Source organism: Trichogramma pretiosum, unplaced genomic scaffold (genome assembly GCF_000599845.2).
Source record: "Trichogramma pretiosum strain Unisexual culture from Peru unplaced genomic scaffold, Tpre_2.0 scaffold2, whole genome shotgun sequence".
Classification (NCBI taxonomy): domain Eukaryota; kingdom Metazoa; phylum Arthropoda; class Insecta; order Hymenoptera; family Trichogrammatidae; genus Trichogramma; species Trichogramma pretiosum.
This window is the reverse complement of record NW_019641687.1, coordinates 140,843-152,673: the sequence shown is the minus strand read 5'-3', so window position 1 is coordinate 152,673 and position 11,831 is coordinate 140,843. Positions and strand designations below refer to the sequence as shown.

The 11,831-nt window shown below is 40.0% G+C and overlaps 2 protein-coding genes across 8 annotated transcripts; both read left to right on the top strand.

Moving 5' to 3' along the window:
* The first annotated feature begins 214 nt into the window (after positions 1–214).
* LOC106655063 (WD repeat, SAM and U-box domain-containing protein 1-like) lies at positions 215–8,944 on the top strand. 6 transcript variants are annotated; one of them, XM_014375259.2, is made up of 16 exons: positions 215–507; positions 1,270–1,366; positions 2,404–2,570; positions 2,724–2,895; positions 2,981–3,126; positions 3,188–3,653; positions 3,722–3,812; positions 3,878–4,127; positions 4,209–4,544; positions 4,744–4,967; positions 5,036–5,337; positions 5,979–6,069; positions 6,149–6,243; positions 6,320–6,481; positions 6,558–6,702; positions 6,786–8,944. In XM_014375259.2, exons 3-16 carry the CDS (start codon positions 2,461–2,463, stop codon positions 6,950–6,952), a joined length of 2,757 nt encoding a protein of 918 aa, XP_014230745.1. In that variant the 5' UTR covers positions 215–507; positions 1,270–1,366; positions 2,404–2,460; the 3' UTR covers positions 6,953–8,944. The 6 variants fall into 6 exon arrangements, with proteins under 6 accessions (XP_014230745.1, XP_023317197.1, XP_014230747.1 ...); XM_014375260.2 differs by lacking the exon at positions 215–507 and adding an exon at positions 1,160–1,185; XM_023461429.1 differs by lacking the exon at positions 1,270–1,366 and having other exon boundaries at positions 3,896–4,127.
* A 411-nt stretch (positions 8,945–9,355) lies between these two features.
* On the top strand, positions 9,356–11,831 carry LOC106655064 (myosin-2 essential light chain). 2 transcript variants are annotated; one of them, XM_014375263.2, is made up of 3 exons: positions 9,356–9,695; positions 10,534–10,839; positions 10,914–11,826. In XM_014375263.2, the coding sequence occupies exons 1-3, from the start codon at positions 9,665–9,667 to the stop codon at positions 11,018–11,020; spliced, it is 444 nt and encodes a 147-aa protein (XP_014230749.1). In that variant the 5' UTR covers positions 9,356–9,664; the 3' UTR covers positions 11,021–11,826. The 2 variants fall into 2 exon arrangements, with proteins under 2 accessions (XP_014230749.1, XP_014230748.1); XM_014375262.2 differs by lacking the exon at positions 9,356–9,695 and adding an exon at positions 10,160–10,356 and having other exon boundaries at positions 10,914–11,831.

The window sequence follows — 11,831 nt, the reverse complement described above, 5'->3', positions numbered from 1 at the left end:
GCGGCCTATATCGATTGGTCGACGGCACACGGAGGCGTCGGCAGGCGCACATACACGATAACGAGTGTGCAGGCAAAGGGGCGCCGCTGGCCCCGCTGGCGCTTGCGCCGACCCTCCGTATATACATTATATACACCGGCAGATCTATAGACTCGGCTCGCGTCAAGCTCGCCTCTCGCTCGCGCACACGTATACCGCACACACACTTACGAGGAAGAGAGCTTCGGCACACAAAAGCTCCGCGGCGCAAGTCTGCGAGCCTCCAAGAGGCCAGTCGGGCCTAGCTGCGCGCTCACTGCGAGTCGTTGCTCTTTTCAAGCTCCAGCTCGATTCTACATGTAAATACGCCTCTTGCTGCACATATACGTACATCGGGCTGCCGCTCACAAGCCGGCAAACGCCGAAAGTTCGCCTTTTTTCACCACGATCGGATTTTGACTTTCATCTCTGGCCTTTTACGATGCGCCATTCGGAGCTTCCTCGTTGCAACTTGAGCTGCTTATAATCGTGAGTAATTTATTTACCGATGCGCATCCTCTGGCTGTTTTACGCCTCGATAAATGCGAGTTATTACGAGGGCGGAAACGGCTTAGAATTTGTTCCATGAGCTTTTTCAAGCACGCGTCGATATTTCAATACATAAGCTAGCTGCATGCGTCCACTGCATAATTTCGCATTGTATTTCGTATGGCTCAAAATTTACACGTATGATAGATAAGCCTTCGCGAGTTATATACGTGTAAGCCTCTTTGTGTCCTTCAAATTCTTCGACGCTGGCGTTACAGCTATAGAACCGTCAAAATTTAATTTTTCATCGTAATATTGAGCCAACCTTTTTTGCGAGTCGGCAGTTGCACGTAGAGTAAGTACATGTGTCCTACAGTAATTTATTAACAGACTTGTTTGTTATAATTTTAGGCAGGTTTTTAACATTTTTTGCGTCCTTAACACTTATTATAAAATAGAACTCATTCATTTATAAAAAAAAAAAATAAATAAAATATTATCATTAAGAATTAAAATGAAACTTTTTTTACGCTCGATTAGACTTATTCTATATACCATTTTACTTACTAGTTTATTATTGAAATCATCTTGACGCTTTTCAACGATATTCGTTATCAAGAACATGGATATTTGTGTCATATTAACTCTTCCAAAATGATTTCATCGAATGAAAATTATGTTTGTATTTTGGACTAGTTCATAAAAAAATCACAATGCTCGATAAATAGATTGAAATTATTTAAAAAGTACTGTTTTACATAGAGGTGAGGATAATACCGAAAGAAGCGCGGAGACTGGCAATTACTTCACATATTCAGTGCGCTGCACAATAGTCCTATAAACAGGCTTCGAATCGATGGTATGTTATACATCAGGCATATTGTAGCATATTATAGACCAAAATTATACAGTGACTCGTGGGGCTTGCAGTACACGTCAGTAGCACCGGATTGGGAAACTAAAATTCATTATTCACCACTTTCGCTTGATATTTTTTACAATCAAACGGCCAGTATGTAAGCCTGAATATACGAGCTAAAGTTATCGTCGTCGTTGAAAAGCTTTAGGTAGTATTTTTTTTTTTTTATTTTTTAATACGGTGAATGGAAATTAAAAGTCCTCTCGAAAAAATTTCAAAATATTCAATTACAATTTTCAATGGCACCACAACGTACTAAATTTGCGAATTCACGTGTATCGATATGTGTAAAAATAAGATCGTATTATACATGATTTGATAAATTTATAAATTATAAATTTTCATTGCATTTTAAAAATATACTGGTGATTAAATGTGTATCAACAATTTTTTAATTTCTCAAATTTTGAACGAATCGATAAGTTAATTTATGCAATTATTAAACGTTGTTAAATAAATTAAACGTTGAAAATAAATCAAGGTGAGAATGAAGTTTGAGCGGAAGCAAAGTCAAGTTTTTAAATACACGTGTATAAACTTGTCAGTTGATTTTCACTTTTTAACGCAACTATACCCATAATACTATAACATTTATAATCGCGCACGTAAATTAATATTTGGTAGACGCTATAGAACATTTAAACCGCAATACCTCCGTAGTTCGAAAGCCTTACTTTGTCAGGATTCTTTTTTTTTTTTCAAAAATCGATCAGCAACAGAAACGAGGTAGCTAGCATCGTGTACATTGGCCGGGGTTGGTCGTTATGAATGTTTGCACGCTGTAAAAATAGAAAAAAAGGACAATTACTAATGACTTTCTAATGACTGTAATAATGCGTGATCCATTGGTTGCGCTACATATATATGTGACTTGTGACGACAGCCAAACGAGCATTTAAAATTCCTCGTTAAAAAAATACAAGGCCAGAAGAGACACACTCGAGTGACGTTTGAAAATTTTTGCCCGTACGTTGCAGAGGTAGTATGAGCCATAGCGTCGTCGTAGCTTACGCGCAGCAGGCAGGCCGGCAACGATGAGCCAGTACACGGCCGACGTGCAGGCCTTGCAGACCCTGACCGTCCACACGAGCGACATCAATTCCGTGGACTTTGCCGGCGACAGTATCCTCGTCACCGGCTCCGGGTCAGTTGCTCAATTATATCTACAAACAACAACAACCCCGAAAGAAATTTCTTTTCTTTTCTTTTTTTTGTTGACATTTTAAAATAAACACGCCCTGCAAAATCATTCGAGAGGGTAAATTTTATAAGGAGCATGAATAATTCTCGCGTACAGGGACAAAAAAGTTCGAGTTTGGGAATGGCAGCAAGGTCAGGGTTTCATCGAGGCGGCCTTCTCGCCGTTCATCGGACACAAGTATGGCATCACGTCGGTCAAAGTCAGTCCGCAATCGACGATGCTCGCTTCGGCCAGCATTGACGGGACCACCCAACTCTGGAACTTGCGGGTCAGTATTAAATGCCAACGAGGCGAGTATTCTTGTATCCGATTGATTCTCGAACGAGACACTTTGTTTTTTTTTTTTCATTCAGTCGGGATCGAAGATTCACACTCTGGTGCAGGCGGGCGGCGAGGCCGTCCGAGTCTGTAAGTTTTCACCGGACTCGTCGCTGCTCGTGACCGCCGGCGACAATGGACAAGTCTGCCTCTGGGATCTGGTTCGTCGTACGCTCATCAGGTGCGCAAATAAAGTCGAAGTCGTCGTTGACATTTGTCACGGTGTTGGGTCTCGTTCGCAGATGCTTTCAGCGGCACGAGGGCGCGATACAGTGCATCTGCTTCACGCCCGACTCCAACTGGCTGCTGACGAGCTGCACCCTGGGCGTACTGCAGCTGTTCTGCTGCAACGAGATCATCGAGTCGTGCCCGTCGCGCAGCCAGTTCATCAACACGTACGCCCAGGTGGACGACGCGCACGACCTCGGCGTCGTCTACTGCGACTTCTCGCCGGTCCAGGAGGCCACGAGCAACGAGCCCTTCTCCAAGCTCTACCAGCTGCTGACCTGCGGCAACGACAATCGCGTCAAGCTCTGGGAGGTGAAGGTGATGCAGGACAAGGTCGAGGCCCAGCCGATGAGCGCCTCGATCGAGCTCTGTCGCGTCCTCGAGAAGCACAGCAGCGCCCTCACCTGCGTCCGCTTCAGCAGCAACGGCATGTACGCCGCGAGCAGCGGCCTCGACAAGACCTGCGTCGTCTGGGAGATTGTGAGTCTCGAGCGACGATGGACCGTCGAATCATTTTTCACAATTTTTAATCCCGATCGTTTCCATAGGGGACCGGCAGAGTCGTGTCCGTCCTCACGGGCCATAGTCGCTACGTCGCCTGTTGCGCTTTCTCCAAAAACGGAAACATGCTGGCCACGGGTGAGTCTCTCGAAGCTCGAAACATTAGAAATAAATAGTAAACCGATTCCGATCGCTGATCGTAGGTTCGAACGACAAAAAAGTCATCGTCTGGGACCTGACGGGAAATCTGAGTCTGGACTCGGAGGTGCTGCGTCATAACGGAGGCGTCAAGCTGCACAACAGCGAGAAGAGCTTGATTCAGGAGACCGACGTGGTGAAGCACGCCGAGACCAGCGGCAACGACGTCAAGCTCATACAGAAGCTCGACGAGCACAACGGGGCCGTCAACTCGGTCTGCATGTTCGGCAACCGACTCGTCGCCTCGGCCTCCAGGTGAGTCCTAATATGCGTATGGTCGCTGGAATCGTCGCGAATATTGTCACGATCGAGTAAATAATTTGGTGTGCGACGAAGTGACAAACTCGTGCGCGTCTGGAGCGTCAAGTACGACGAGGAGGGCGAGTCGATGGACGTGTTCCAGGAGATGAGCTACAATCCACTCGACGGCCACACGTTCAGCGTGAACTTTGTCGAGTTCAGCCCGTGCGGCACGAAGCTCGCCTCCTGCTCGATGGACGGCAACACCATCATCTGGGACATCGAGACGGGCACGCAGGTGCGTACGTCCTTCGTGAACTCGGGCACGGCGGTGCGGGTCTGTCGCTGGTCGCCGGACGGCAGCAAAATCGCCACCGCCGGCGACGACGAGAAGACCATCGTCTGGGACTTGGAGACCATGGACGAGACCAGGTTAGCATATTCGCGTGCTCACACCTATTGATGTTCGCAAAATCTGTCAAAAGCATAAAAAGCTCGTCCGTGCTTTGCCTCGAGAAAATTATTCGAATTGTCGATAGAAAATTTAATTCGATCGAACGGCTCGAGCGCGGACGAGCAACAGAAGCAGCTTCGCAGAGCAGTTTCGGTCAAGCTTAAAACTCCCACTTAGCGAACCTTTCAGCGTGTTGGAGGGCCACGCCGAAGCCATCACGGCGATCGCCTTCACGCCGGACTCGCGCTACATCGCCACGGCCTGCAACGAGGGCACCTGGCGCCTGTACGACGCCCGAGCTCAGGAGCCGGGCCCGGCCCTCCTCTGCTGCGACTCGAGCCACGACCTCGGCGTGCAGAGCTGCGACTTCAGCCCCACCACCGGGCCCTTCACCATGACCGGTAAGAGTTCGTTAATTCGTCGTCGCATCGAGATCGCATTGTACTAAGCAGGATCGTGTTGTGCGCAGGATCGAGGGACGCGAGCTCGGGCGCGGGCAAGGAGTGCTACCTGCTGGCCAGCTGCGGCAACGACTCGCTCATCCGCCTCTGGAAGATCATCGCCATCGACGAGGAGCTGGCCCAGCTGCAGCAGGCCAACTCGGCCGGTGGCAGCGGCAGCAGCGCCAACTCGTCCGAGCGCCTGACCTTCAGGCCGAGGCGCCAGTTCGCCGGCCACGGCGGCAACGTCATGTGCGTCAGATTCTCGCCGGTGCACGGCGAGATCCTCGGCAGCGTCGCGACCGACAGGACGGCTCGACTTTGGAGCGTTGTGAGTTTTCCAATTCGCCATAGTCGATGGCCCTATAGCCGTAGGCTTATTTAACCTTCTTCGGCAAAAAACGCAACAGTCACCCTCGAGCTCTCTCGACTCAAGATTCAATGAAATATAGATCGTGTAGCTCGTCGATCTACGAATTCAAATATTGTTCGCTAAGCTTGAATTAACATAATTCATTTTTTAAATCTAAAAATAAACAGCTACACACGCAAAAATCGATGAAAATATGCGTCTTCGCACTGGCATACAAATGGACGGTCTTATCGCGTTGCTAATCGTGTACACAAGTCGACAAGCATACGCTGCTCTACACGCCATACATAACGCGCACAGATCGATAAATATGAATTATTAAGTTGTTGCACTGTAGCTTCGTACATGTGCATATGCACTTAAATATACACTCACACACACATATCTTTGGGTTGCGAACTACGGCAGCGCATTATGGATTGTTAAAAAACAAAGGCCTACGACGAGCATTACACAGTCATTTTGCGAGGACTTTAATTTCGTTTGCTCGCGTAAACCTTACTGGGCGTATATTTATAAACACGTCACGTAATAACATATTTATTTAAAATAAAACACAATTGCATTTTGTTTTATTGTAATTTTTTTTTATTTTGCAGCACACTGGGATTTGTCTACATGTTCTCGAAAACCACGAAAGTCTCGTGACCACTTGTGCCTTTTCCGAAGATACCTCCTTCTTTTTGACGGGTAAGAATTAAAAGTCTAGCGAGTCACCAATGAAATTCCAACTATTGCTAACCAAGGTTCGTGCCATTTATTTTTCCAGGGGCCTTGGACAAGACCGTATTGATTTGGAAGCTTCCGGATCAGTTGGTCTCCCAAAGTATTCTCATCGATCGCTTGAGAAACACTAGAAAGAAGGTAAAATTCGACTTCTTATTTTTCTTATTTCGCAACCGAGGAATAAATTGATCTAATTGAAAATTCGTCGTTACAGGTGGCAGATTGGGCCGTTGACGACGTGGCCAAATGGTTGATCGAGGTAGACCTACCGGATCTGGTAAAGAACATCCAAGCGCTTTCTATAAACGGACGGATGTTACTGCGGATACCGGTCGAAATAATTGTCGCCAAATTACAATTCGATCACGGCGAAGAGGTAATCATAACTGGGACCGACTGGATTATAAAATACAGGGCTATTTTGTAGCATTACGTACTTATTCTTCATTCAGGTGCTGGAAGCTTTTCGCAAGCAACTCTATTGGTTGAAATGCGAAGATAGCAATACATTCAACATCACCGACGAGACCGAAATTCCGGACGAATTCCTCTGCCCTATAACTCACGAAATAATGCGGGAACCAGTTCAATGTTCAGGTAAAATCCAACACTCCTAGCCAAAAAATTATCATATACTTGAAGAAAATTAAAAATTTAACGACGAATCATTTTTCTTGCAGATGGATTTACGTACGAGCGAGCGGCGATAAACGAGTGGTTCCTCTGCGGTAAATTTACCAGTCCGATGACGAACGAGCCACTGGCTACCACAGGCCTCATGACCAATGTGCAGCTCCGAAACGCAATATTTACTCTTTTACACGGCGAAGGTCCTAATGCGGGCTAAGCTATATATGTGAATAATTGTCACGAACACGTTCATATACTTAATGGAATCGCATTTATACTCGAGTTTTTTCATCAAACGGCTGTGCTGATGCGCGACCAAATGCCGAATGACATTGCAAAAAGTTTATTCGACCTATGCGAAAATATGTAAGTAGTTTTCCAAGAGCCCTAATCCAACTTCTTGTTTGCATTGTATTGTGATGATAGTCTGTTATATATCATGCAGCTTAATTTTACAATTGATTTATCACTAATCTATTTATTGAATCCTAATTACGTCTATAGGCAAAGTATTTCTATTTCTAGTATTTAAAAGCCTCGTGACATGAATATTATTCTAGACCATTTTTTTAATGTCAATATCAAATACTTGACAAACCACTACTATAAAAAAGCAAATAAATTATCTACAAATATTTTTGATATGCTATATTATATATGCACAAAGGCATTCAAATAAACAAAAAAGTTTCATTAAAATCTGAGCACCAATCAAATTAAAAAAATTCAAATGTGTGGTAATACCATATAATTCAATATCTACCGAATAAAATGTACTTGTTGAAGAGCTTTTAAAACATTCATTTTCTTTTTTTTTTTTTTGTTTCAATTTTTCACAATTTAATTACTATCATTTCCAAATCTATAGAAAAATCTATCTATCTATGAAAAAAACTAATGATAAAATGTTATTGACTGTAAAAATTTTATGCTGTTGTTGATCATAAATTGAAATAAATATAAATCCAGATACCTGATGCAGAGCAGAGTACAAGTTGATAAAAAAATAACTCTTATAGTCTATAAGTTCTTTTTGATGTGTATGAAATTATACATGCAACTATACTATTTATAATCACTGATTTTTTACATTACTAAACAACTATTCATAAAATAGGTGTAAAAAATATTTTAGTCCAGTCTGAAAACATGAATAAGTATATAAAACTTCTGACATATGATTTTTATGGGCTATAATTATTATAGTAAAATAAGACTAAAAATATTGATGTGAATTTTCCTAATCTTATACGATACAATCAAAATTATTAGTATATTAAATGATGATTAAAATGACACGTCGAATAATCTTCGATCGTGCATACAACGTACCAAAAAATGTATTTCTGCTATTAAAATATAATTGAATACCAAGCAATGTATTGATCATATTAAAACAAAATAATAAGAAAAAAATAACGCTAATAAGAGGGTGTGTAATGTTTACTACGATCACTCTTTTACACGAAACTAATCTTCTATAATGGATTTAATGATTATAAATATGCGCGATGAATAAAAAGCATTGCGTTAAAAAGAAGCATTTTTACGTATTATACACCTTTTGAAATTGTACATACGAACGGTTTCTAGTTAATTGATTGTGATACGTAAGCTAAGTTAATAAAAATAGAATTATTCATGTGTAATAATCACTTTTTACCATTTCTTTTTAGTGTACATGATAAATAACGAGCTGCTAGATCTGAAACTAATGGATATTTACTATTTTCAAGTTTATAATGAAATTAGATTAAAAAAATGAACGCATTAGGCAATTATTACACTTTTTCAGTACCGTACAGTAAAGTATCCAAATTAACAAAGCTTAACATTAAGGAAATTTCAAAAATAAAATAAAAAAGGCCTTCATTTAGTTGCTATTTGGATATGCACGAAGCTTCTAAAAAAATCAGTAGAGATCTGCGCTCTTAAGTGTAGAGATCTTAGCAAAAATAAACACGTTTGAAAATTTGTATTTTCACTCTGGCCTTGGCAACCCCATAATTGAACTCGCACTTTAGTATATAATACTGCCAATTCGTTAAACTATGTAAATGTAACGACTGTGAGTCGTCCAAAATTACGATTTCTTCGTCTAGCATGATTTGTCACATATACTTATTATAAAACCAATTTACTCTTGCATATAGTAATTCAAAATTGTACTCTTATGTAGAAATGAAATAAATTTTTGTTTAAAATAGTATTCAATTGCTCGATATAATTTTGCAATCATACAAGTTTAAACACCTTTGAATATTTTGCACTAATTTTGCGAAAAACAATGCATTGATTCAAAGTAATTTTGCATACATTCGCTCATTATGTAAATACACCTCTTTTATTATATTTTTCAATACTCACGCAGCTGTATATGACATTAAAAATAAAAATAAAATAAAGATAAAGATGTTTCACATCAAAAAGTCGAAATTACAAGTTAAACCCTTTTCATTCGCTGTCTAGTCGATCTTAGCAATATATCAGGCATTCGCTATGAGTCAAATGCAAAATAAAGTTAGCAGTTCAAAATTGGCGCTGAACGCATGCAATGAATGGATCGCAAGATTCGTAAGCACTAAGCAACATTTGCAATGTTTCTAGCTCCGTGAGTTTTGACACTCTACGGTTATTTCTCGTTTGTCACGAAACAAGCCACCGAGTCAGAATTACACAGACGTACATGTAGAACAGTCTCCGCGCGAACGGTGAATCACAATCACAACAATAGTACACAGGAGTGTATACACTTCGCATAGCATAAGAGAGACGGAGAGCAACGGCGTATATATACGGACCAGAAGTGCCGCCCATCCTCGATACACAAATATAGTCATCTCCAAATCAGTCTTTCCTGATCTTTCTGCCAGGCTAGCAGACTTGGTTTTCTCACGAGCAAACCCGAAAATCTCAATCTCAGAACGCAATGGCTTCCTACACCGAAGACCAATTGGCCGGTAAGTGCACCAACACACTTCGCTTCATTTGCTTATGTAAACCTGCTTCTTCTTGAACGTCGTCCTGCTGCACGACGAACGCCAGCCAGTTGCTTTTAGAGCCTTAATGACAGAAATGCATTCGATAGACAGAAAGAGGGGCATAACGTTAAAGTCCGCCTGCAGACACGTACTCGTTGCCGTGTTTACGTTATGCTCCTGAACTCCTTTTTTTCGCGCTTGTGGCCCCTATCCAGGTCAAGACTATTTTGCGCACACAGCAGCTAACCACTTACCTTTTATGGTGCGTCATTTAAAAGTGAACGTTGCTCGCCTTCTGTATTGCCCAAGTATGAAGATGCTTACCTCTTTCAACTCCTTATTCCTGCACCCGCCATAAATCGCTGTTTCAGCAGAAGCCACCACCTTCCCACATTTCCACATCAATCTTTAATGTACTTTCTTGCTAGCTTGCAAAGAAAACACATGCCTACCTCAACTTCTTTGAGATTGCTGCTTAACTTCCTCGATAGAAAAATTCATTTAAAATATCTGTAATCATTGACCTTCGGCTGATTGAGTGTTTTGTATTCGACATCTCATAATTTCATTTATTTTATCTTAACCATGTACGTATTCACTTATCAAGAACTCACAAATAGAATGATGTCATCTATGGATGGTAAATACATTTTAAAAATTCAATGTTTATTAACTTGTGTCTTAATATGTGTATTAATTCTGTAGCATAAGCAACATTCATTTACTTGATTCAGTTAATTTATATTTTAAAAATTATCAAAAACTTTAAACATAATATTGTGAAACTATAATAATCATTGAAATATTTTTATTGCAGAATTTCAAGAAGCATTCCAACTTTTTGACAGCCGTGGAGATGGTAAAATTCATGTAGCTCAAATCGGAGATGCTTTACGCGCTCTGGGCCAAAATCCTACTGAGTCTGATGTTAAAAAGTTCACAAATCAGCATAAACCTGATGAAAGAATAAGCTTTGAAGTATTTTTACCCATCTATCAAGCTATCAGCAAAGCTCGTGCTTCAGATACTGCAGATGACTTTATTGAGGGATTGAGACATTTTGACAAGGATGGAAATGGTTTTATTTCATCAGCTGAATTAAGACATTTATTAACAACGCTTGGTAAATAATTGAGAATTAATTTCTGATACTTATAAAAGAATAGTATTATTAAAGAATTTACCATTTAATTTTAGGTGAAAAACTCAGTGATGAAGAAGTTGAAACTCTTCTAAGTGGACATGAGGATACACAAGGTAACATCAATTATGAAGACTTTGTGCGTCAAGTCATGTGCGGTTAAACAAATACTCAGAAATATGAAAACTAATTTATTCTATTTCACAAAGTAAAAGAATTACTCAAATTTTATTAGAAAATTTTTAGAGCTAGTAATTATGCACAGCCATCTCCTTAATATTAATTTTTCTTTTATTTTATCAATCGAACTGATAATCTTTAATTTGTACATGAATTGAAATAGTATTTAAAACATTTTTTAACCATTCAAAATGTATACCTGTTGTGCCTTAAATGTTGTTAAGTTATGTGCATTTAATTAGTTGCAATTGGAGACTTTATTACCGGATTAGTCTTATATTTAACCAACATAATGCATTTTTGTGCAAATACTTTTAGACGTGACATATTCTGGAAATAATTGAACTATAAAATGCGCTGTCGCTGTTTTATAGAAAATAAACTGAAAATCGCACAAAAATTTTGATGGGGGTACTTAATTTGATGAGAAATAAAGAGTTGCATACAATTTTATTAAATCATTTGATTGATTCAGTAAAAACTCCTTTAAAAATTATAAAATAAGTAATATCCTAAGCTCTGATAATTATAAAAAATTTTGAGAACTTCTACAATAGAAATAAGTATTTATTCTATTGCTTATATCCAATTTCAAAATAGTACTTACAAAATAAAAAATCAAATCAATAAATAAGATTATATTCATAGGATCTAACTCTCCTAAGCTTTATGTAACAGTAGAATTGTAAAAATTATTTTTTGTAAATTATATACATGAACTTTTCGAGAGACTTTCGAAATATTTATTGTTTTATATAAAGAATTACAAATACATGGATTTTTAACACATTTAA